We start from the raw sequence: 26,401 nt of genomic DNA, 5'->3' as shown, positions 1-26,401 counted from the left end.
CATCACCTTTTACAGTGACGGAGGGAGCCTGCAGACCCTCTCCCACCCACCGCTAATCCACTGGTAAGTGAGAAATGGTTCACCAGGGTCTGGGTGACAATGAGGCCTGTGTGTGTGACAACCACCTGAGGTGCTGCAGGAGTGAATGAGCACCAGAGAGAGCTGCCCTGACCCATCAAGGTCTCCAGGGCTGCTGCCTCCAGGGCTCGCCTTTTCTTTCCCCCTCAGGTAGACAGACAGAAACCTTTCCTCACAGAACAATGTCTAATCTTACTTTTCACCAAAGAGTGGGTTTTGAGGGGAAACTCCTGGGTCCCAGCATACTGCCATCTCCCCTAATGTCGTGGCTTGAGGCCAAAGGCAGGCAGGCAAGCATGGTGCAGATGGCGTCCTGGCAAGGTCTCCACTGTCCCTGCATTAGCAGCGTCTGCTCATTACTCAGAACCTTCGCTTGCTTTATCTAATGCTCCAGGAAAAGTGTTTTGATTTGATTCATTTCGGGATGGTAACGTGCCGCACAATTAGTGGTCAAATCAAACTGGAGGGTGGCCAGTGCTGACAACTGGAAACGAGGCACAAGAAATATGAGGCCAGTGGGTCGGAATTCAAAAAATCACAACTGTGGATCGCCTTGCCAGATCCCAGCTCCCAGGTGCGTGTGCAGGGTTCCTCAGGGCAGCTCAGGAAAGGAGGCTGCAGGGTTGTCTCCCACTGAGTGCCCTGCAGGAAGGCTCCTGCTACAGAGAACATGGCAGCTCCAACAATGGATCTGGGTCTCAATGGCTTCACAACGAGAGAGGGCTGGAGGTCATTAACTCCCAAACTGCATACAGCAGACCCCACAAGGTCCTTTTCCAGTGTTTTTGCCCAAGAAGCACCAGCCACTGCTCTTGGAGGGTACAAAGAGAACGTTCATTTGATACCTACACCTATGAGCTCCGAGTCAGCTCTTTGGGAATATCTCCATCTGCCAGCCAAGTGAGACTGAGGACAAGACCACCTGGAATCTGGAGAAGGGCCAGAAGCTGCCGTCTACCACGGAAATCCTGACAACCTGATCTGACTGAGTCTGCTAGTGGGAGAGGTGAGCTCCTGGAGGAGCAATGGTCTTCACACTGGACAAAGCCAGAGCTTTGAGGCAAATCCTGAATCCTAGAAGGACTGCAGTTGACCTCACAGTGAAGTGACTGCCTGCCAGCATGAGACCCTAAAGCTCAAGATGTAACCAGACAGGCCAACAGTGCCCCGAATAGAGCAAGCACAGACCACGCCTATCGAAAGCCTGGACCTGTGGAACATGGCAGCCGGTCTCATGGTGCTAGAGACCACCAATCCTCAGGTCTGTACTCCTCCTGCTCTAGGATGGATTCAGCACTGCCTAGGATTTAATAAGGTGAAACCACGAAGAGAAGAGGACCACAGCAGCAGGTGTGGTAACAAAACCTTCAACCCTCCCCTGGGAGAACTGCAACCATAGTCAGTGCCATTCCCCACCAATTCCGTCAACAGCCCAAAGTGAGAAGAGGGGCTGCTCACACCTGCTGGAAGAGCAGAAGACATTGCACTCACCCTCCTACCTGGAAACCCTTCCTATAGGAAATGACTTCCCTGCACACACGTGAAGGAACACGTGTACAAAGCTTTTCACTACAATGCTGCTGGTGAGCGCAGATGCAGGCACATCTGCTTCTCAGTGAGCCACAGGCTTACACAGACACGGGTGTGAAAAACGAGGCTTTCAGATATGGGACAACATCAAAAAGCCAGGAGTGGAGCTAGAGAGACAGCTAAGTGGCTATAGCACTGGCTGCTTTTCCACAGACCCCGATTTAATTCCCAGCACCCACATGGTGGCTCACAACTGTATGTGACTCCAGTTCCAGGGGATCCAGTGCCCTCTGCTGGCTTCCACGGGCACTACATGCACGTGGTGCACAGGCACATTCGTGTAGGCAAAACACCCACACACATAAAATTTAGACAACAACAACAGAACACTTCTAGGGGACAATTCAGTAGTTATTTACCCAAACACCAAACCCCAGAGCCTTCAACCCAGCAACGGCCAGTGCTGTACCCTGGGATTACGTCCACACAAATTCAAGGTCACTGCCTCACCGAGAACAAGGAGCTCAGATGTGCAGCAATATGGGTTCAACAGATGTGGCACGGCACTGAGAAGAGGAAGGAGTGACCTTCTGGTCACTAAGGTGTGTCATTAGGTTAAAAACAACAAGACACACTCAAGTGTGCACAGGAAGGCCTTCAAGTTGAAGAATACTTTGAGTAGTTTCTTTTGCCTTCTTCTCCCCCCCCCCCCCCCCCCCGAGATAGGGTTTCTCTGTAGCTTTTGCACCTTTCTTGGAACTTACTCTGTATCCCAGGCTGGCCTCGAACTCACAGAGATCTGCCTGCCTCTGCCTCCTGAGTCCTGGGATTAAAGGCATGCGCCACCACTGCCCGGCTCTTCTTAATAGCTTTGTTGTTTGAACTTTATGATTTTTTTTTTTTTTGAGATAGGTCCTCAACATGTAGCCCCAGATGGTCACTAAGATGCTGGCTTCTATCTCGGAACTCCACCTACCTCTGCCTCCCAAATACAGGTAGTAAAGATGTCCACTACTTCTGGACCAATTAAGATTTTTAAGCAAAATATGTGACATATGTTTTGAGATCCCCTGTTCAAACATTTACCATAAAGGAAGCTCTCTATCATGCCTAGGGTGCTCCCCTACTTCTACACAAAGACAATGACAATGGCCAAAGATGCTCTTGTCATCACCAAGTGTGCTCAGTGGCGGAACAGTGATTAGCATGCACCAGGCTCCCTGTGTCTGCATGCACGGACATCCGTGTGCAGTCACTGTGCGTCTGTATGTGTCTGTACACCTAACTTGTACCACAGTTTATTGTCCCTTCAAGCTCCATGTGTCAGGTATGATGAGCGCAGTGCTCACTTCACAAGTCTCCGCGTTTGCTGTCAGGAACTCCACTACTGCCGACGGTGAAGCTGGGAGAGGACAGCAGCTGTGGTTTCAACGACTTCACCCTCTGGCCTTTGGTTTCCCCAGTGGTAGAAGTCTGTGTGCCATTCAAGAGTGCAGGACAAGTGCTGTGAGAGTTCCAAAGCTGCAAGTCCAGTTGGAGACTAAGCAGCGAGCATGCTCACTGCGGCTACACTGCTCACCTGGGATGGCAACCATACACGGAAAGGCCTAACTAGGCACAGAAGCAGCATGCTGTTGCTCTTGCTGGTGCCGCTGCTTTGAGGAAGCTGGAGTTGAACCAGGACCTCAGGATGGCAGGCAAGCACAAGGTTGAGCCACACCCCAGCCTCTACTTAGCTAATGTCCATTTGTGGTGTCTTATTCACATGAAACCAGAAGAATAAAGTACAAAGTTCTGCTTAATTTTTAAAATTCCTATGTTTACTCTTTTAGCTCTGAATTTTTATTGTTAAATATTAGACGTTTACAAAACTCCCTAACAGCTACTGCAGCCCCACCCCCTGTGCCAAATGACACCATGCTGCCTAAAGATCTTCATGGCCCTGGTTTGAACACTGAGTCCTTGAAATGTGCTGGGATGCAAATTCCAGACCTACGGGTGGTAGTGGGGGGGCTCAGGCTTTCCAACACAATGGACATCAGGACTGTGAGCGCGGGTGGGCAGGCAGGCTGCTGTGGCCAGTGACGGGAGTGTCACATGTCCCATCACATGTCCCAGAACAGCTCTGTAAACCCACAGTTGCTCTCACACATTCCGGCTCCTCTCCAGGCCAGAGACAGCACATCAGGACTGTGCTTGGTGGGTGAGCGCCAGGTGAAGGCGGCGCTGACTGTCGCTTTCTGCCCACCCATGTCAGACCACCTCTCCAGCCTTGTCCCCATTCTTTTTAGCCTGAGCCAAGGTTACAGGAAAAGGAGGCCAAGTATATTTAATATTTTAAACTAAACACACCATTTGCTTAAGATGGTCTGGCCAGCCTCATGATGCCTGGCAGTGATATCCAGCTCCATGGTTCCAGGATGAATTGAACACCAGTTTTAATGGGTACCATGTTCCAATGCCTACTAATGGACCAGGGTTATTGGCTAGCTTCTTCACATAAAGGCAGAGGCAGTGCATGAACGTGTATGTGCTTACGTTCCCAGGGAAGAGGCTGGGGTGTGTGTGAATCGAGGAGGCGGGGGCATATGAATGTGTGTGCATGGAGGAGGCAGGGGCATATGAATGTGTGTGCATGGAGGAGGCAGGGGCATATGAATGTGTGTGCATGGAGGAGGCGGGGGCATATGAATGGGTGTGCATGGAGGAGGCAGGGGCATATGAATGTGTGTGCATGGAGGAGGCGGGGGCATATGAATGGGTGTGCATGGATGAGGCAGGGGCATATGAATGTGTGTGCATGGAGGAGGCGGGGGCATATGAATGGGTGTGCATGGAGGAGGCAGGGGCATATGAATGGGTGTGCATGGAGGAGGCAGGGGCAGCACTGATGAGGCTTTCTCCTGCACAGGGAGGGGGAAGGCTGGGGTACTGGGGTACTCACCATCCTCGTAAGCCGCCACTGCCAGCGAGCTGTTGATCCTCACAAAGGAGACATATGGCTGCATTCCAGGCTCCTCCTCCTCAGACTCAGATTCCAGGAAGGGGGCCACATAGTCCCAGGTGCGGGTATCCCACACCCTCACATCTCCTGACGTGTATCTGGAAGAGAAGAACACTCTTGGTTCCAAGAGAAATCTGGAACCACACACAGCAGAATGCAGGCTGGTTGGGAGGTGCTGCTCCTGTGGCCATCTGGATGGGTGAGGAGGAGAAGGTGTCAACTGAGCCACGAAAGGCTGTGGACACAGTACAACAGTGACTACTACGTTTAATCCCGGCACCTGAGAGGCAGAGGCAGGCAGGTCTCAGAGTTTGAAGCCATCCTGCTCTACACAGTGTGTTCTAGGATAGCCAGAGCTACATAATGAGACCGTCTCAAAAAAAAAAAAAAAAAAAAAAAAAGGAAAGGAAGGAAGGAAGGAAGAGGAAAGGAAGGAGCTGTGTGATGGTGTACTTCTTCCCACCCTCATAACCAAGCTGTCACCCCTCCCACTCTAGGATCACAAGCAGAAACATGGACAAGTGCTGGTGTTCCCATCAAACATGCGTGCAGAGACACAGATGCAGTCGGGACGCTGAGAACTAACAGCCCTAAAGACTGAGCTCCTCACACCTCCTCCAGGAGCAGAGCTAACTGATCCGGGCTCCTGAGGACAAGGATCTGCTCAGCACCGCCACCTGCCTGTGAAAGGCGCCTGTCCTGCCCACTAAGAAAGCAGGGGCACTCGCTCTGGCCTGTGGCTTTGGACACTTCCTAGATGACGGGCGGCCAAATGAAGCTGTGCACTGCCTGTTACTGGGGGGTCTACATTCCTCCCACTAAAATCCTCAGTTGAGGGCTGGGTTGAGGAGAAGCACCTGTGGGGGCATCATGAGGAGCACAGGGAGGCAGAGACTCTAACGAACAGTCTTCCTGAGGCCCCAACCACACACACTCAGAGGCTCATTGTAGAGTCAAAAAACCTAGTTCATTCCTGAAACCTAGGTCACAAGCGTGTCTGAGGCAGCTACAGAAGGCCAATCTCAGGTGAGATTATACATTACTGTGTGTATGCATGCTGGAGCAAGGGCCCATGTGTGATAGCCCAAGGACAACTTTGCTGCATGGCCTCTCTTCCTGCCCTCTTGTGGGTTCCACAGATGGACCAGGAGGCAAGGTTCTTCAGGACAAGTGCTTAACCATCTCAGCCACCCGAGGGGAGATTTCTTAATGAGACGACTCTGCCTGTGCCCTGACTCAGGAGAATGCCTTTAGAACACACTGCAGCACTCCCCCAACTATCAACCTACAGTCATGTGGTCATGAGCTCCTCTGCAGGACAGAGTCCAGACTGTCTGTCAGGAGGAGCACACAGTAGGAGGCTTCCCAACACTGGACTGCTGCCACCCCAATGACCACTAACCCTCCTGTCTATCCTCAACAGTGACAATGCATAACCAAAGCTGCACACTGATGTGGCCCTGAACAACTACAGCCATAGGCCCCAGACTCCTCAGAAAGTGATCTGGATGAGCACTGTTGATGAAGAGGCCCCTACAGAAACTGCCCCCCTCAACTGCACCAGGCTCTGCACCCTCAGTCTGACTCAGGTTGTTCACCGGAATCCAGCCACTGTTTCAGCTACAGACAACAGGAAGGCTAGTAGTGTGAGTCTAGACCAGGAGTCCATTCTTGAGGTTCAACCCAATGAAAGGAACCACAACTCAGCCATCCACAGTCTTGCTCCCAGCAGCCCTGGCTGGACTGTTTCAGCACAGCCATGGTCTTCATGCTGTGTTCCCCCAGGAGTTCCCACAGTCCCTCGGCCCTCACCGGTGTTGTCCATTGGTGACAATGCCTGTCAGCAGCCAACTTCACGCTGACGCCCCCTTGGGGCTACAGTGGGAGGAGCAGGGATCAGAGAGCAGGCACTGAGGGATCAGGGCTCCAGCTCACTGCCCTCTCTAGAGAGTTCTGAGGCAAATCAGTAACAAAATACCACAAGGAAAACATGCTTCACCTTTGAGGCACACAGAAGTGAGCTGTGTAAGACAAGGACTGCAATGTCTTCATGTGGGGGATGAGCAGGGGAGAAGGGCAAGGCCAGCAGAGGGCACAGCTAACAGGAGCACTCAAGCCACCCTGCGCACCAACACCAAGACAAGCGCGTGCTCCTCCTGAGGCTCTGGCTCGCAGGCTCCTAGCTTCTTCACACATGCTTCCTTCCATCAGTGCTAGCCCCAAGCCTCTACCACGGACACACCATGGCCCTCCCACTCACTCCAGACACCATCCCAGACTCCCTGCCCGTCCACCTGAAGTCAGCCCGCTTTGCCGACTCAGCATCTGTGTGCATCACCAGCTGGTCTCACCTCCTCACCTGGCCTGCATCTCTCACACACACATCTAATGCCAGAGAAGCAGTGTCTGGAAAGGGCAGGTCACCAGCAGTGTGCTCCCAGGTGGCAGCAGCTGTCCTTGTTCCTAACCAGCAGCCCTGGTACTAACACCCAGAACACAGGCAATTCTCCTTAGACTCCTGTGTCTCCCCCAAGCACGCTAAACTGTAGCTCTAGGAGAGACAGGCAAACCCAGTTATTTTCATGAACAGGGAACTTTGCAGACAGCCACTTGAATTAATTCTGTTCTTCAAAGCCAAAGAGCCTGCAGATCACAAGCGTTTGCCCCTTTCACTACGGAAGCAGGTTTCTGACTTGAGCAGGAGCTGTAGGCCCCATGCACAGGCTCCGCAGCTAAGCGAGGGGACAGCAACACAGCAGAGGACATGGTCCTGCCAAGCACGCTGCATTTCCACCAGCAGACAATACTGCTTAGGGCAGAGGGAGCTGCATGGACTCCTAAGTGTGGTCTAAGCACGCCTACTCACAATAGCCAGGAGGAGCAAGGGAAGATGGGGGATGGAGGTGGAAAAGGAAGGCTCCAGATGCTCCACTGCTGCCTAAAGACAATCACACTCAACCAGTTAAGACACCAGTATGACAGCTGCAGTGTTGGGAGGCCTCTGGACCTCGGTGTTGATGGCCGTAATTAGTGAGCACGGTACACTACAACCACATTAGCTGCGGTATGAGCACAGCGAGTGATGACGTACCCAAGCTGCACACGGACCAAGGACATGAAGAACCACCTGCTTTCCCAGTCAGGTCTTGCCCGGCAAGGTGCTGCACCTCTAAATATGGGGGTCAGAGACGGCAGCTGACTCCCAAGCCAGGCTCCTCGGTACACCAGGGCAATTGCCAATTTAAAATGATTACCACTGAAGAGCTTTCGCTAATGTGTGCTTCTGCCAGCAGACGATTTAGTCAGAGCAAAAGGCCACAAGAAAGGGGGATAGAGGAGCTGATCCCACTTCGCGTGACCTTTCACATCCCTCCCACGTGACACCCTGCAGGGGAGGCTACATTTGCTCCACAGTGCATGCAGGCTCTTAGTCAGTAAACACAAATGTGTTCTCGGCTCTTCCAGCAACATGGACAAGTGGAGGAGGGTCTGATGGAAGAGCGCTGAGGCAGAGTCAAGTGCCTGGTCCCCTCAGCTGCTGCTTAGCCACGGGTACTCCACACCCAGAAACAACAGCTTTCAACAGCCAGTGCTCACAACAACAGCCCCATTTCAGTGCAGCACAGGGAATTTGTGGTTTGCATACTGTGCTTAGCTGGGCAGGACACAGCCCCCCACCCTGGCTCTCTCCATCAGTCCGACCACCCTATTTCATGGGAGTCACATACTAGCAAACATTGGAGCAAGGGGCTGGGCTGACTCAAGACCTCCTTCCATACCCAATTTCATATCCTTGGTGAGTACAAAGATACCAAAATTTCTTCCTTCACTCCCAAATAAGTCCCAACTCTATTCTGATCAGGCCTCAGCAGCACATGGTTCCGAACACTTGGAGCCCTGTGCCAATGACTCCACCATGCGCTCCCTCCAGCCAGGGAGACACACAGCTGCTACAGTGGATTGCTAATGACCACTGTAGCCTAGGACACCCCTGCCCACAGCTGTGCACTCCTAAGGACCAGCTGCAGTGAGCTCCCCAGGAGGAACCTGGCCTGGTCCCGGTCCTATCCGGGTGCTCTCCTTGGGGTCATGTTCCCTGCTTCCTACCCCCACTCCCCAGCATCACCCATGTTGCCCATGTTGCTCAGTAGCCATCCGGAGTTGTAGCCTTTGTTGGCCTGAGAACTGTTCCTGTGCTGACTGCAACCTGCAAGGTGGAAGAGGCTGAAAGCTGCTGAGGTGAAGCACCCACATGCCAGGGGTATTTACACCCTCGGCACACAGAGGCAGCACTCACATGCCAGGGGGTATTTACACCCTCGGCACACAGAGGCAGCACTCACATGCCAGGGGGTATTTACACCCTCGGCACACAGAGGCAGCACTCACATGGGGGGGTATGTACACCCTCGGCACAGAGCCACTCACATGCCAGGGGGTATTTACACCCTCGGCACACAGAGGCAGCACTCACATGCCAGGGGTATTTACACCCTCGGCACACAGAGGCAGCACTCACATGCCAGGGGTATTTACACCCTCGGCACACAGAGGCAGCACTCACATGCCAGGGGGTATTTACACCCTCGGCACACAGAGGCAGCACCCACATGCCAGGGGGTATTTACACCCTCGGCATACAGGTTTTTGAGAATTCTTCACTTGCTCTGTGCTTTCTGAAGTGATCAATAAAATCCAGAGTATTTACTGTTTTCTACAGAACATGACTACTGTATTGCACAATTAACAAAATGAACTCGGCCCCACAGTACAGCCACTCTGTGGAAATGTACTAGAGCAAACATCGAGAGGAGTGTAAGACGTAGCAATTGAAAAGTAATGACCGTCTTAATGGCCCTTGTGTGTACATGCACTGCACACTTAGAACTGCTTTCCATACATCTTGGTTAATGACAATCAATAGAGTCAGAGTCGATGATGATTATGCAGAGTTATTGGAGCTGTGGCCCTTCCCATAATTCCCTGGAGAAGCAGAGATGGATAAATGCAGCCATGAGTTCATCAGTATTTATTAAGGACGTTCTGGAGCGCCTTCATTAAAGATGTAATAAATGCAAAGCTCTCCTCTAGTTGAGTATCAGCAGCTTACCTCAGACTTATTTACTAGAAGAGCACACATGCCTCACAGCAGAAAATAAATAAATTTCAAAGTATTTTAAAAAAGCGGTCCCTAGTGGGTCATGACGGAGCCCCTTATGGGAAGCAGCCCAGAGCCAGAAGCAGCCGCACAAAACCCATACGAGGCGAGGCTGAAAGGAAACTGCCAGGAAAAGGAGGCTGGAGAGAAGAAAGCTGGAAAGCATGCCCAGGTAAGTGTAAGCACGGTGACAAGAATGTAAGGGGACTCCGTCACCAGTCTGCACTTACAAAGCCCTGCTGTCCCAGCAGCCTCCGAGGAATGTGCAGGGATCTCTACTCTGCACACCTTCTCACGAACCCCAGAGCACTACCACGCAGCCTGAGAACTCAGCTCCTGAACAGAAACGACTTTAAAACTCAGGGTAAACACACAGCGCTGCAGAGCACAGGCTCTACCAGAGCTGGCACACCGTGCATAGGGAGATCTGGCGACTGAGAAAGGCAGGAAAGAGGCTGGTCGGTAGGAGAACTTCCCTGGGACAACTGTGTTTCAATGTGCAGTGCTACGTGTCTCACTGTAAATGACCAAGGCCTGAGACAGATGACACCAAGTGGTGATTCAGACCTTAGGAACTTAGGAACCTAAAGAAGCTCCAGCTCCAAAGAACAAACACTGAGATGCCAGACCCTGTGGACAGACGACAGATAAACCTGCAGCAGGCCTGCGGTGGACAGACAGATAAACCTGCAGCAAGCCTGCGGTGGACAGACAGATAAACCTGCAGCAGGCCTGTGGTGGACAGACAGATAAACCTGCAGCAGGCCTGCAGTGGAGACACAGCCAGCTTACCTGCCAGCCAGAAAGCTGCAGTGTTCCTCAGGCATCTGCTCCAGTGACCTTGCCTCTACAGATTGAGATAGAACAAGGCAGCCAAGCACTTTCAGGTAAAGAAGAGTTAACTTTTGCAGCACTGACTGATACAGTTTTCCCTCCAACCCCATCTGCAGAGGGAAACATGGATACACAGCTGCGGCTTCCCCCAGGAAAGGCAGCAACTGTGCATGGTGACCATGGAAACCAGGGAGAAGCACCTAGGTAGACTGAAACGTCCCTTAGCATATAAAGGGCTGAATACTTTGAAACGTCTGGGAGACGCAGTCCTCTGGAATGAGGAGAAAATGAGCTAACTGACAGGGACGGGACGCTTCAGACATGTGATACTGAGCAAGGGGAGCGAACTGCACACCACCACACACTCCTGGGCATGGATAAAAGCTTTTGGTGAGCTAATAGCTTAATGACAGCAGAGCTAGCATGGGGCCTCAGAGGAGCCCAGGCGTGGTTCTTGGACCTCCAGGCTCTCCCTGGGTCGCCCTTCACTAGGTGGCTCTCCTCAGGGTTCACAGCAAACCCAACTTGGCCCCACACCTTGGGTCTGGTGCTGGGACCTTTCTGAGCCCATGATGTCATCTGTTTGCAGGTCTTAACTTCCACAGGCACTGGGGAGAAGAACGGCCCAAGCACACAGAGCAGGGACGCTGTCACAGCTCTTTGCTCCTAGTAACTCTCCTCCAGGAGTACATCGAATCTACTGATGGTCTTTCGCTTTGTGCTAGGGACTGCACCTAACACCTCAGGTTCTCTAGGCTTCTCCTGAGCTACACTTCCAATTCCAATATATAATTTTAAGAACATCTGAAAATTTTAAGAGTTGTCGCCTACAAAATTAAAAATTAAAAAGGAGGCAAACCAGACATTTCCTGATGCATTGCCAAGCAGCTCTGCAGATAGAAGTGTAACACAGAAGGCAGGCTGGGGCCACCTGGCCAGGACAGCAAGGACCAGAGCACAGAGAACACAGCTGAACACTCAGCCTGGCAGGACAGGAAGGGACTGTATCTCGAGCAACCTTGAATACAACTGTTTCCTAACAAGTGAGAAATTTTAGCTGGAATGGGGTTGTCTCAAGTGTTAGTCCTAGAGGAAGGAGCCTTGGTTAGCCCTCACATTTCCTGGGATGCTGGTCCCATGACTGAGCGACCCGTGGAGATTCAATAGGACAGGAGGAAGGCTCGAGGGAAGCAGCTTCATTTGGGACTCTGGGACTCGCCCTCTTGTGTCTCCTGGGAGCTAGGCTCAAGCAGGTGCTGTGGGGCCAAAGATGACTACCACATGACCCCTGCCACCTCACAGAGGGTGCAGTCAACAGGATGAAACCACAAGAGGCTCATGAGGAAATGGCTGCTAGACTACGAACCAGAAAGTCACCAGAGGCCTGAGGGCAGCGGTCTTTCTGGCAGTATCAAGAAGTAGAGGGGTGTGTGCAAGCTTGAGGGGTGCTTTGGGAACTTCAAATCATAAAGTCATACTGGAAAAATCGAGGGCTATGAAAGAACTTTCAGAGTTTCTGAATCTGGAAGATACAAAATTCCTCTAAGTCTAGTAGCTCCACAGGAGGGATTCCAGCTGGAGACATATCAACACAGTGACAGCACAGGACTTTAGTGGACACACGTTTGTAAGGAACATGAGGTTCTGCAGCAGCCTCCGCTCTATAATTTTAAAGACTATCTGTGGTGCCCAAACAGAAACAGAACCATTTGCAGACCCATCCACATGAAGTGATCTTAATGCTACCATAATCACGTGCCCCACAACTGTGTCCCTACGAGACTATGTCGCCTAGTGACAGCATAGCCTTCTAATTTGTGTATGTACGTTCTATGATGTCATCCTCCAACACACTTCTCAGAATATCTAGGAAACAGGAAACAACTTATTTACTGTCTGCCACTGGTGAATGAAGGGGGAAACTAGGAACTAGTGAAGGAATTCTGCAGTAAGTCTAAGAAAGTAATGAAAAGTAACATGGAAAAACTGCAAGAAAAAAGTATAAAATACAATATAAGCTTTGATTGTATTATGTAAAATTAAGTAGAAAACCAGCCTGGAAATCAACACACACGGCCCAGCAAGTCACAGGTGTAGACTGTAGGGTCAGGGCACTCATGGGGACTTTGGGCACTCTAACACTTTTGCAAAACTAACATGATTTCACTAGCATCTTAAAAGAACAAAAATGATGCGTGCGTGCACAGTGCATGTGTCCATCGAGAAGGCTCGGAATCTCTGCCACCGCTTACAGCTGAGAATTCTGGAACAAGATCAGCAGTAAAGCTGCTTCCAAACTTAAAACTGCAACAACTAAAAATCAAACACACAAACAAAACAATCCCACACGTTTCTCTGCCTTTCCAGGAAAATAGAGTATAATGGGAATGGAGAGAGGCTGTGTATGAAATGTTGGCGCTTATTCCATACAAAATCTTATACAGCACTGCACACCACCCCAGGGTAACAGAGGACTGCACACCACCCCAGGGTAACAGAGGACTGCACACCACCCCAGGGTAACAGAGGACTGCACACCACCCCAGGGTAACAGAGGAATGCACACCACCCCAGGGTAACAGAGGACTGCACACCACCCCAGGGTAACAGAGGGCTGCACACCGCCCCAGGGTAACAGAGGACTGTACACCGCCCCAGGGTAACAGAGGACTGCACACCACCCCAGGGTAACAGAGGACCACCCCAGGGTAACAGAGGGCTGCACACTGCCCCAGGGTAACAGAGGACTGCACACCACCCCAGGGTAACAGAGGACTGCACACCACCCCAGGGTAACAGAGGACTGCACACCACCCCAGGGTAACAGAGGACTGCACACCACCCCAGGTAGCAGAGGACTGCACACCACCCCAGGTAGCAGAGGACTGCACACCACCCCAGGGTAACAGAGGACTATACAGTGCTCCAGGGTAACAGAGGACTGCACGCCACCCCAGGGTAACAGAGGACTATACAGTGCTCCAGGGTAACAGAGGACTGCACACCACCCCAGGGTAACAGAGGACTGCACACCACCCCAGGGTAACAGAGGACTATACAGTGCTCCAGGGTAACAGAGGACTGCACGCCACCCCAGGGTAACAGAGGACTATACAGTGCTCCAGGGTAACAGAGGACTGCACGCCACCCCAGGGTAACAGAGGACTGCACACCACCCCAGGGTAACAGAGGACTGCACACCACCCCAGGGTAACAGAGGACTGCACACCACCCCAGGGTAACAGAGGACTGCACACCACCCCAGGGTAACAGAGGACTGCACACCACCCCAGGGTAACAGAGGACTGCACACCACCCCAGGGTAACAGAGGACCACCCCAGGGTAACAGAGGGCTGCACACTGCCCCAGGGTAACAGAGGACCACCCCAGGGTAACAGAGGACTGCACAGCACCTGTTTTAAAAGACATTTACAAATAGTTCAGTTATGCTGCAAAGGTTAAAGTTCCTTCTATGTAAAATAATACAAACAAGTATCTCGTGAGACAGAGCAGCCATAAGATCACCTTCCCTTAGACTCCATCACTCACCAACATTATGAGAGGAGTGGGCACTGAGAGGGAGCCAGTTCTTAGCCAAGAGTACTTAGGAACTCCTGGAGGAGGCAGGGCTGAAATGCCCATCAAGAATGGGGCCTGGGGTTGTTGGGTGTGGTGGCGCAAGCCTTTTAGTTCCAGCACTCAGGCAGAGGCAGCACGGATCTCTGAGTTCAAGGCCAGCCTGGTCTACAGAGCGAGTTCCAGAACAGCCAGGGCTACACAAAGAAACAAAAACAAAGAACGGGAAGTGGTTTTTTTCTTTTTTGTTTTTTTGTAGGGTGTCGAGAATGCTCTGGAATTAGTGGTAGCAAATTACTGTAATTCACTGGATTTGAGACTAAAAGAGTGAATGTCATGGTGTATATTTACTATATCTCAGATTTCAAACAGATGTGACCAGGTGACTCAACAGACAGTGTGGCAAACCCACGGTGCACTTGAGTTAGGAGTCAGTTGCAGACTACACAGGAAGTCTGCTGTCAGGAAGGTGACGACCAAGAAAGCCTGAGGCAGGGAAGGGGGCAAGGACAGTGGACAGCTTTGGGGACAAACCTGCACACGTGGCCCAGCTCAGCCTCAGCCAGGAAGCCCATGTCAGGAAGAACTAGACCAGCTCAGTCCATAACCTGCCTGGGTCTACACAGCCTAAGCCAAAGCAAGACCACTGCACAGTGCGGAGACGCGAAGAAGCCAGCCTACACTCTAATCGTGTGGAGTAGATCTCACAGGCTGAAGCATGAAAAGCAGCCTTCAGTCAGGTTCTCCTTCCCTCAAACAAAGAGAAACAAGAAGAGTGAGGAAATCAGCATGAGCAAAAGCCAGGAGAGGCGGTGCTGTCTCTTTAAGAGGCTCCTTGGAGATGCTTAGCTGCAGAAAGCCTAGAGAATACAACATTGATTGGGAATGAGGTAACCACAAACACCACTGTCTCAAATGAAAAGGACTCAAGAGCTGACCCAGAAAACAAGCATCATAACCGCCAGATCAAATTTTAATGATAAACACAAGACGCTCTGCATACAAGCAAGATCGCAGGGTCTGAGGTCTCAACTCGATCTCTCAGAGAGAGGAGCCCAGGAGCCTCTCTGACCCATGGCTCAAGTTTCACACAATCGATCCCCAGAACACTGGTATGGCTGGGCCTTTGGTGGCCTATCTAGTGCTGGGTGATCCCTAGAGAGAGGGAGGGGGTGAGGGGGACAGCAGCTGCCTTCAGAGCCGCTGTCTCCTTTTGGGGCTCCATGTTCAGAGAAGCTCCTAACTGGACTTGGGGAAGGAGAGTGGCCTACATCTCCAGTCTGAGGATCACAACCTTCTTATGCACTGAGGCGGAACTCTGAAGTCGGAATAATGTAACCTCGCCTGGTCACCACCTGTCCTCAGACAGGAGGTGAAGCTCTCTGCCATGGGGAGCTCAGAGAACCACACCTCACAATGAAGCTGCAGGTCTGACTGCATCCTGACAGGCAGGCAGACAGGCAGGCAGACAGGCAGGCAGGAAGCAGGTTACCCACTTGGCTGTGAGAGTTGAGGGGTCTCTCTTAAGGGTGTGAGACCAGTGAACAGAAGCTAAGAAAAGCTGGCCTTCCTGGTCAAGTCCTCTTTAAAACAGAAGGGCCAGCAAGATGGCTCAGAGGGTAAGGGTGTCTGCTACCAAACCTGACAACCCGAGTTCAAACCCTGGGACCCACACAGTAGCAAGAGAAACCAATCCTGCAAGTTTCTCTGACCTGCACACATATGCTGTGGCACACGTGTACCCCCTACACACACACACACACACACACACACACACACACACACACACATCACAAACAAGTAAGTTGTAATTAAAAAAAGAAACTATTTTTTATGGCAGGGCCTGCCATAAAATATTTCAATGATCTATTTGTAATTCAAAGGGTGCTTTTAATATTTTTTAACATTTCCTATTTGGGAGGCTGGCGCATGTCCCATGGCACGCATGGAGGTCAGAGAACAACTTGCAGAGCTGGTTTCCTCCTTCCACCATCATAAGAGTGTGGGTTCCGGGTCGAACTTTGGGATAGTGAGGTTTGACCCTCAGAGCCATCTAGCTGGTCTCACCGAGGAATGCTATTCAGGAGAGAAAGGGCTGAAGGGACGCTCAGTGACTGGGCTGTATCAGCCCAGTCGGCTCTGGTTTTCTCGCTCTCCTCCAGGCAGGAGCCCTGTGGCGGCTCCTCCCACAAAGCCCACTGACTCAGAAACTCAGGGGCTCCATTGCCCTGCACACAGCCTGAGACAACAAAAGTGTATAAGTTCACATTCTGACACCCTAGCTCAAGAGACACCCTAAGACACAGTTGATCTGACTGTACAATCAACAAACGCATGGCCAGCTCATGTGGTGACAACCATGAAGAACTCCTTTGGCTGCTCCTCCGGAACCCACAGAAGCTCATGTTCAACTTCTCAGTCAGGAGACAGCAAACACTGACTGCAGCGATGAGGGGAAGCTGCACCGGGTGGGAAAGGAAGAGCACGTGGCCACAGCCTTGCTTCACAATGGGGAGCCCAGCAGGGTCTCCACAGACACTGGGACAGACAGGTACAAACCTGCTCACACACCCACTTCTGCTGCGCAGCTCCCAGGCCCTAGGACAGAACGCTAAGTGCAGCTGGAACTGGGGTGCTCGGGCAGAGGGTGAAGACTGAGCTGACGCAGAGGAACACGGCTTTGCTTACCCTGCGATGACAACGCCATCATGGGAGCGCACATCACACAGAACGGCATCGGGAACATGCTCCAGCTCGCTCACAGCGCCTTTGCGATTCTGTGTGAGGAAAAGGGGGATGTGGTTTAGACTAGTCTCGGGGTAGCACCTTGATAATGTGCTCTGCCCTCACCTTTATGTCGTAGCCATCTTCCATGACACGGACCACACTGGGCATTCAGAAGGATAACATGGCAACACCATGCTGGTGAGTCTACACCAGAGGCCCTCATGGAGTAGTGAACGTGAGGTGCTGGCCTGTCCCCAGAATGTCACCAGATAGGAAGAAGTATGTGCACACAGGCAAGTGTTCTGTGCATGGTGGGGCCTGAAACAGCGCATCAAGTACTTAAGCAGTTCAGATCCCAGGAGGAAGCACCCAATGGACATATAAAAGAATTGCTAGAATGAATGAAAAGCTCACAGGAGACACAGACCAGGGAGGGCAGAAAAGACGCCATTCTGCCTACGTGTCAGACTTCTCAGGAAAGGGTCTTCAAAGAAAAGCCTAACCCCGAAATTGGGTTGCTCCTTGGGAACACTGGGTCAGTGTTGAGAGAGGCAGGAGGAGGCAAGTTCCAGCTGTGGCCCTGTGGGACTTCTGTGGGACTTCCCATGATCTCTGGTGGTCTTTATATCAGGAAACTGTCAGTGGCTGTTTGAGCTCACTGAGAAGCTGGCTGCCTCCCTACTTTAGACCCAAGCATGGCCCTGACTCTCTATTGGTGAGAGTGAAAAACAGCAAGCAACCAGGGCATTAAAAATCCCATCCTTCCCTGGCACTTGGGAGGCAGAGGCAGGTGGACCTCTCAGTTCGAGGCCAGCCTGGTCTATAGATCGAGTTCTAGGACAGCCAGGGCTACATAATAGACCTTGCTCCAAAAACCAAACCAACCAACCAAACCCCTCATCTCTGAGTACCAAAGAGTTGCCAAACCAACTGCTAGATGGTACAGTATTTCCACAAAGGTGGCACAGCTGATTCTCTGCGGCATAAAAACTCACGGAAGAGAAGCTGGAAGCTCGTCCTGGGACAGTGCTGTGACAGGAAGCTCCCCCATGCAGACACTCCCCATGCGGCTACGCTAGTCACCTCAGCTGGATGCTGGGAGCATCTGGCCTTCTCTCCACCCACTCGTTATTCCTTTACTTCAGCTTGCTATATATTAATAACTTCACTCATTCAACATCAGAAGCATAGCTATCATATATCACTCTCCAAACTGTACAGGTTATTTGCTGTTAAATTCAGAAAACATATCAACCATTTTTAAAATAAAAATGCAAGGAATCTGAACATGTTAGTGTCAGTGTAGGAAGTAGGACACAGTAAGACAGGGAGGGTCAAAGTAAGCATAACCACTGTTCAAGATTACTCTGTTATCTGAACTTCAGCTCTGCTGGCCTGGCCAAGGATTAACACTACATGTCTAAGTACCAGCCCCAGCTGTTAGCCACCGTGATTATTGTGTCATTAGGAAAGAGATGATGGCATCCACTTCATTAAAATCATCAGTCAATAAGTAGCTGTGGCACTGAAATTGAGCAAGAGAATTTGTATAATGACCTTAACTTCATCCTCAGGCCCAGTCTACAGCCTAGGGCAGAAGACCTTCAGGGCTGTCCGAGGGAACTGATTGAAGGGAGCCTGGACATATCTGAGGGAGGGACTGCAGAAAAGCAGAGGGCCTGAATGAAAGCTGTACCCCGGCACTCACTGAGCTCAGTAAAACAGCAGCCCTCCACCCTAAGCCCCCAATCCCACTGGCTACTCTCCTTCTAGACAGATCTCAGAATGCCTGGGTGGCAAACGCCAGAAGAAAAGCTTCATGGCAACCTCACCCACCTACCAACCCATTTCCAGTCAGCTCTGAAGTGCAGGTTCAGGCAGACATGCGTTCACAGCTCATGCCCTGAGATCCTCAGAACTCCAGGGTCCTTTCTGGGGTTTCCAGACACTGACCTAGGAGTTACCACACCAACTGCCTGCCCAACCTGTCTTGAAATAGATCTCAGTTAGGTCTGAATCACTGCACTTGGCTGGAGCGCTCAACACAGGCAGGCTCCACCGGGGACACATCAGGTCATCCCTAGGCCACCTTCCCCACAGGCCTGGGAACAGTGTCACTCTGAGCCACCCAGCTGAGAATGGAGGCTTGCAGAGGTGGCACACCTGCCAAATGCCCTGTGCACGTGCTGATGAAGGTTCCTTCCAAAACTGTACTTCCATTTCCACCTCGACATTCAGTGACTTGTCCATCACTTCAACTTCACCCAAGTGCTCCTCTCGGCTCATGGCTCTGGGAGGTGACACAGTTCTAGGATGCCAGAAGGCCTCTCGTGCTGCTGCCGCCCATCTATCTAACCAGATCACTCGATAGACAACCGCACACTGAGTGCATCGAATGGTTTTACACTTAGCAGAGAAAATCAGGGAACAGACTCTGGGTGACATCACATCTTCCTTGTGAACTGTTACAGGATGCCAAATGCTCTTTACTTCTGCCACCCCTGGCCCAGAGAGGACACCCTGCCCCCCCCCCCCCCCCACACACCCCAAAGCAGCAGCATAAGCAGAGCTATTGTTGTCCCTTGACTCTGACATCTGCAAACTCAACGCCAGGGGCAAGCTTACTCTCTGGTTCCCACCTCTCTGGACAGAAACGCAGGAAAGCCCAGCTCTACGCTTTCCTTCCCTCCGCCTTCAGGTGGACTGTAGATGCTGCGGCCAGCCCCTGCGTCATCTGAGCAGCTTTCTTCCACAGAGCCTTCCGCCCATCCATCAGAAGACCTAATAAGGTAGGCAGGCTCCAAACAAGCCTACTCCATTACCTTCTGTGGATGCAGACATGGTGGGGCCAGCGAGATCCTACTAAGTTGGTATGTCCTCTCAGGCTAAGAAGACTGGTTTGGCCAATTCTCCAGTGATGACTAGTTCTTCACTAGGAGCAATTTGCCATCCAGGGGGATACCTGGCAATGCCTGGAGATAGATACCTTGTGTGCCACAATAGGGGCAGAGTGCTTTTGGCATCTAGTGGGGACCCTGGGGGTGCTGCTTGGTGTCCTGCAAAGAGCTGGCCCAACATCACCAGTGCTAAAGCTAGCCATCCTATGGGGTAAGCACTGCTCACTGATACTGCAGAACCAGTGCACTGGTCATTAATCTGGTTGAGAGATGCCTAGAGACAGACATGCACAGAGTCAATATGCCGCCACCAATCATGGCAAGGCTTTCTTGCCTCAAAGTCTATTGGATTGACCTTTAAGTGAGAGAAGGGCCCAGCTCTAGCCCATCTCCAATGGGTGAATTCTCAGCTGCCTAGGTGGGAAAGCAGCTTGGCCATGCACCACCTTGCCGCGCCTCACATAGCCCTGGAACACGCTTCCTGACAGCTTGCTCTCCCTGAAATGCTTCTCTGCAAATGCTTAGCTGTGATCTAATATTTCTGTAGAGACTTGAAGTGATAAATGCCAGGGCGGCAAGCCAAGGGTTACGTGAGGGAAGAGCAGACAGCACTCAGCACTACACCACCTCTCCAGCAGCAGCTCCTCCGCAGGGGCCTCCAAGAGCCTGCCTCTCGCCTGTGCCTGTGTGCTCATGGTGTGCTGCCTTGTCAGCCCTCCGGGAGGAGAGGAAAAAAAAAGGAGGAGGGGGCTGACAGAGCAAGACTCCAGTGACCCTAACCAGCCAGGAAAGGCAGTATCAGAAAGCCCAGCTCAGACTCCTTCCTGCACAGCAGGAGAAAGCTCTGGGCCCACGGCTGAAGGAGCAAGTGTAAGTCTGGGAGTGAGTGGTGGGAGGGCTGCTCAACACACCCAGCTCCCTCCACAACCACAGGCCTGTGTCCCTCCAGTGTCCCTGAAGCTGTCTGCCTCAGGGGACGCCACTGGCTACTGCCTACCTTCCAGTTGGTTCTTAGCATATGCTCCTTGGCGCGGCACTCTTGCAAGATGAGCTTCCAGCAGGTGTAATCGGAGATGCTGCTCTGGGTAAGGTGCCCCTCCTGCTGGCACAGCCGGTACCACAGCACCTCGTCTTCAGCAATCACCTTCCACGTCTTGCTCACCTAGGACAGCACCGGTGACGCAAATGTCAAGAACTGCAATTAGAGAGGTCTTCCCATCCAAAATCAATCAACACCTATAGTATAGCCCCAGGCGTATGGCAGCATACAACGTCTCATTAACAAAACACTCGGAGGTGGAAAAACTACAAGCAAATGTTTCCAGTTTTATCTTTCAAGATTTCAAAACTGTTATACCACCATGTAACGTCACATTTTAGATGGCATGATAAGTTATCATCTAACAAACGAAAGAGAAAAAAAATGCACCAATACACAAAATGCTAAAAGAACAAACTGGAACACAGTAAAAGACCACACCAGCACACAAAGCTTTCCAGGAGAGAGGCTGCATTGATGACTATCTTACAAATCGGGAGTCTGATGGTCTGTAATGTGGAAGGCTTTAATCAACTCAGTCTCTGGTGGCATAAAATTCAAACTTTTGTTGCATGGAGAACTCTTGTATGTACAGATTAAAACATAGCAATAACATTAACATAACACTTGAGTGGGACCACGGTATATGATGGAGAAATGACTCCTACATCTGGCACAAATCTCCAGTCCCCACAGTAGCAGGGGACTGTTTGAACTCTCAATATGTTGATTTCCAGCCCTCATTAGAGTGCAGCAAGCTTACTTCCTCACAGGACAATGTACGAAGCATAGACTCTCATGTCCAAATGAGAGACTGACCCCACAGATCAACAAAACCAACCTACAGCGTGCCCTGAGATGCAGGATGGAGGCCATGTTTGCTGCTGTCCAGAGACTGGAGCTTACTCCTGGTAAACAGAGAGGTCAGCTGCTTACAAGAACCTATACTTGCTACCACTTCTTGGGACCACGTCAGACCTTGGAGGAAGAGGGAAGGGAACATGACTAAGGGGGTCCAGCTGGGATGGGGGTATGAAGATGTCAATTAGAACATGACCAAACATGAAGGTGGGCTGGGGCTACAGCTCAGTGGTAGAGCTTAGCTAGCATGTGTGAGGCTCTGGGTCCTACCAGGGCAAGGGGGAGGAAGGAAAATGGCTGAGGAGATGGGTGCTGGGTCCCAGGTTTACTGCAGTGTAAAAACCTGAGTTTAAATGCTCAGAACCCAGGTAAAGCTGGACGCAGCAGCCTGTTTCCTATGGACCAGTGGGCAGTAAAGAAAGACAGGAGAGCACCTGGAATCCAAGGGCTAGCTAGTACACAGACACATTGGTGAACAAGAGACCCAGTGAGATGGATCAGTAGTTACATTGCTTGCTGCACAAGCCTGACAACCTGAGTTCGATCCCCAGAACCCCCAGAAAGGTGAGAAAGAACTGACTCCACAAAGTTGTCCTCTGACCTCCATCCACACATGCACACCATACAAACATGCGCATCATACAAACATGTGCACCATGAAAACATGCACACCACACACATGTCACACATACACACACACAGTAATTAAGTCTCCAGGTGGAAGTTGAGGAATGCCACCCTGGGTTTTCCTCCAACCTCTGTGTGTAAACTGTGGCTTGCACGCACCCACACTTAAGCATCAACAGGTTTTTGGTTTTTTTTTTTTAACTTTCTCAGGACCATGGGAAATAATAAAAAGCTTGAACCTTGGAAGGACCAAGTACCCAAGAAAGAAAGACAGAAATGAATAAAAATTAAAAAGGATGAAGGCAGGGTGTGGTGCATGCCTTTAATCCCAGCACTCACGAGAGGCAGGCAGTTATATGTGAGTTCAAAGCCGGCCTGGTCTACATAGTGAGTTCCAGGCTAGCAAGAACTAGAGACCCTGTCTTTACAACCTAACAGGGAAAAAGGCTGGACTCAGTAAGGACTGAGAGGCACTAGCCCTCCTCTTCCTTCAACTCCCTGAAGACCAACGGCTTCACATTCATAACAGCCACACAAGCAGCAGTATTGGGGTGGGGGCACGGGACAGGACAGGCAGGCTTTGAGCTTACCAAAACCCAATTCCTGAAGAGATGGCAGCAGCTGACCTGCCTGGCAGATGGCTAGAGAGCACTACCAAGGCTTTATCTGATCGGCCTGACCTACAGGGCAGCTGTTCCAAACACTGAGCCTTAAAGGAGCTCAACACTGCTGGCCCCGCATATGGCTCACACCCGGACTCCAGCACTCAGGAGGCTAAGGCACAAGAACTGCTGTGAGCTCCAGGCTAGCCTGGGCTAGCGAGCTGTGGGCCTGCCTGAAGTGCACAGCAAGTACTATCTTGAAGGAGTTGTCTCAGCACTGCAGAACTTGAGAAGGAGTGCCCACAAGATCTTTGAAAACCCTGTATTTCTGAGAGTCTAGCATGCCACACACAGGGCTTGTGCTGGGCACTTAGGGGTGGGGTGAGGGCTAAGAAAGCTCTGACTTCTAGATTCCAGCTGGCCTTGAACCTTTGCACAAGCATCAAGCCAGGACTAAAGCAGAGCCTGACATGCTGGGATGGAAGGTGTGTCCCAGCATACAACGGGCCCTCAGCAGAAGCTGGAGGACCACTGCATCTCCTGAGTCACTAGGTAACCTAGTGGGGACTTGAGTGGCCACACAAGCCTTAGACAAGTTAGCCTGCCCCTTCCACAGAGGCAGGAGCAGCTGTTTCAAATGCTGGCTGTTTAGGCTCAGGCTCTGCCAGAGCCACAGCCCCCACCCTAGATGCCCGTTGGAAAGAAAACATGAAAGGAGACCCGAGCACAGGGTCTAATAGCAGCTGTAAGACACAATGAGGGCCAGCTCAGGAAGAAGATTCCCAGTCAGCGGCACACAGGAACAGCAACATAAAGCAACGGAAGTGAAGCCAGGAGAGAGGCGTTCCCAGTCAAAAGCAGAGTTAACTGCAGCATTCACTAGAGGGCTCACGGGCCAATCAGAGCTGGCAGAGAACCAGCTGGTCAGTTGAGATCATCCACTCTCAAGAACAAAGCCTCAGGTTGGGGATTTAGCTCAGTGGTAGAGTGCTTACCTAGCAAGTGCAAGGCCCTGCCTGGGTTTGATCCTCAGTTGAGAGAGAGAGAGAGAGAGAGAGAGAGAGAGAGAGAGAGAGAAAGAGAAAGAGAGAAAGAGAGGGAGAAAGAGAGGGAGGGAAGGAGGGAGGGAGGGAGAAAACAAAGCCTCAGCAACCTGTGGGGGCCAACAACCCTGTGCACAAAAGTCTGCACAGCAGAGGCTGGGATAGAGATCTGAGGGGCTGTGATTTGAAGTGGGTGAACCAGGGCAACTGTTAAGAGACTAACCAAAGCCAGGCTGCAAGAGCACTCCTGTAATCCAGCACTGGAGGCAGAGGCAGAAGAATCTCTGAGTTCCAGGCAGCCTGGTCTACAGTGAAACCCTGCTTCAAAACACCAAAGATAACAATAGTGGTAATAACAACAAAGAAAATAACCCAAAACTGCTAGTAAAATGGCACATTAGAAAATAAATTTAGGGCTGGAGAGATGGCTCAGAGGTTAAGAGCACTGACTGCTCTTCCAGAGGTCCTGAGTTCAATTCCCAGCACCCACATGGTGGCTCACAACCATCTGTAATGAGATCTGGTGCCCTCTTCTGGCCCGCAGGGGTATATGCAGACAGAACACTGTGCACATAAGTAAATATTTTTTTTTTTAAAATCATTTTTTTTTTTTTTAAAAAGAAAAGTTTAACCCAAGACATCAATGAAGGAATAGATGGACAAAAATGAAGAGGGCTGGAGAGCTGACTCGGCGAATAAGAACACTCACTGGCTGCTCCTGCAGAGGACCTGGATTCACTTCCCAGCACCCACACGGTGGCTCACAGTCACCTCTAATTCAAGCTCTAAGAGATCTGACACTGCCTTCTGAACCCCATAAGCACTAGGCATACAGTAGTATACACACATACACACAGGCAAAAACTCATATACATAAAATAAAAAACAAATCTAAAAAGGACTCCAGGCAGGTGTGGTGGTCCACGGCTTTAATCCCAGCACTCGGGAGGCAGAGGCAAGCAGACTCTGAGTTTGAGGCCAGTCTGGTCTATAGAGTGAGACCCAGGACAGCCAGGACTACACGGAGAAACTCTGTTTTAAAGGAGGGAAAAAAAAAATGAAGCTTCCAACTACAATGAATCTCTCACTGTTCTTTCTCATTTTCCCATCAAGAACTTCAAAGTTCATTTTTTTTTTTTAAGTTCCAAAGGGTAGGGCTAAAGAGATGGCTCAGTTGTTAAAATCATCAGCTACCCTTCCAGAGGACCGAGGTTCAGTTCCCAGCACCCACAAGGTGGTTCTCAACTGTCTCTAACTCCAGTTCCAGGGGGAAGGGATTGACACCCTCCTCTGGTCTCCACAGGCACTGCACAAACTTGGTGCACATACATACACACATACACACACACACACACACACACACACACACACACACACACACACACAGAGGCAAACACACATACACATAAAATAAATATTTTTTCAAGTTCCAAATGGGGCTGGGGAGATGGCCCCGTAAAGGACTTGCCATGCAAACACGGTCTCCGAGCTCATCCCCCGAACCCACATAAAACCCTGGCTATGGTAGCATGCATTGGCAATCCCAGTGTGGGAGGGGCAGAAAGGCAGGAGAGTCCCTGGTGCTTGCTGACCAGCCAGCAATGGCAGCTCTAGGCCCATGAGCCCAGTCAGGGGAAAGATAAATAAGGTAGACAGCACCTGAGGAATGACCCCAAGGTTGGCCTCTGGCCTCCACATGGATTCATGTACAAATGTGCACCTCATCCCTCATGAACACAAGGTCCAATCTCACTTCCAGTCTATTGAGTTTCTAAACACACAACCCATGGTAAAGGTCACCCCCACGCCTACTGAATCACACCGAGCAACATGGACTCCAGTTCTGTCTTCCACTGCAATAGCTGCTTCTCACACCTATCAGTCACTGAGAGAACGTCACCTGTGGGTCTTTGTGTCTTGTTTTTAAGAGAGAAGACTGAAAGGGAGGGGGAGCAAACCAAAACAGGGCTAAAGGCAAACCACGGATCTTAGCCCACAGCAGACGTGGATCCATTCCGCAGCCCACACTGTCCATCAGTCACATATCCACTTAACCACACTGTCAGGCCACACTCCTCTACCTCAGCCATAGCGTCCAGATAAGGCCTCATCTGAGCACACATGCCCAGGCCATAAAGACCAGGAAAATGGCTCAGGAAAGTGGTGGCCCCAGTTTTGAACTAGACAGAACACTGGGGTTTTATTTTTGGCACGTTTGGTTCACAGCTGAGCCTACCCATGACACCCAGTAGTGTCTGTTCATCCGTCTATGCCAGGATGGGGGTGAGCCCAAGGCACGAGGGGGAGAGGGGCAGAGTCAGCCATGGCAGAGCAGCCACAGTCAACTCCAGAGTGCAAGGTGCGTCCTTCTAGACCACTAGAACCCAGGATCTAATGCGGTTACGACAAGGAGCAACAAATGCT

General features: G+C 51.2%; 1 protein-coding gene across 1 annotated transcript in view; it reads right to left on the bottom strand.

The window, feature by feature from the left end:
- Fbxw8 (F-box and WD repeat domain containing 8) overlaps nucleotides 1–26,401 on the bottom strand; it is a 100,451-nt gene that overhangs the window by 53,707 nt on the left and 20,343 nt on the right. Inside the window, exons 3-5 of the mRNA XM_036171795.1 lie at nucleotides 20,803–20,967; nucleotides 16,870–16,958; nucleotides 4,553–4,710 (exon numbers count right to left, since the gene is read on the bottom strand). Of these exons, the coding sequence (XP_036027688.1) occupies nucleotides 4,553–4,710; nucleotides 16,870–16,958; nucleotides 20,803–20,967 (412 nt within the window). The remainder of the gene's footprint in view (nucleotides 1–4,552; nucleotides 4,711–16,869; nucleotides 16,959–20,802; nucleotides 20,968–26,401) is intronic.

The sequence above is a fragment of the Onychomys torridus genome, chromosome 22, assembly GCF_903995425.1.
Source record: "Onychomys torridus chromosome 22, mOncTor1.1, whole genome shotgun sequence".
Taxonomy (NCBI): domain Eukaryota; kingdom Metazoa; phylum Chordata; class Mammalia; order Rodentia; family Cricetidae; genus Onychomys; species Onychomys torridus.
The sequence above is the reverse complement of the archived record's forward strand: the minus strand, read 5'-3'. Positions and strand labels throughout refer to the sequence as shown.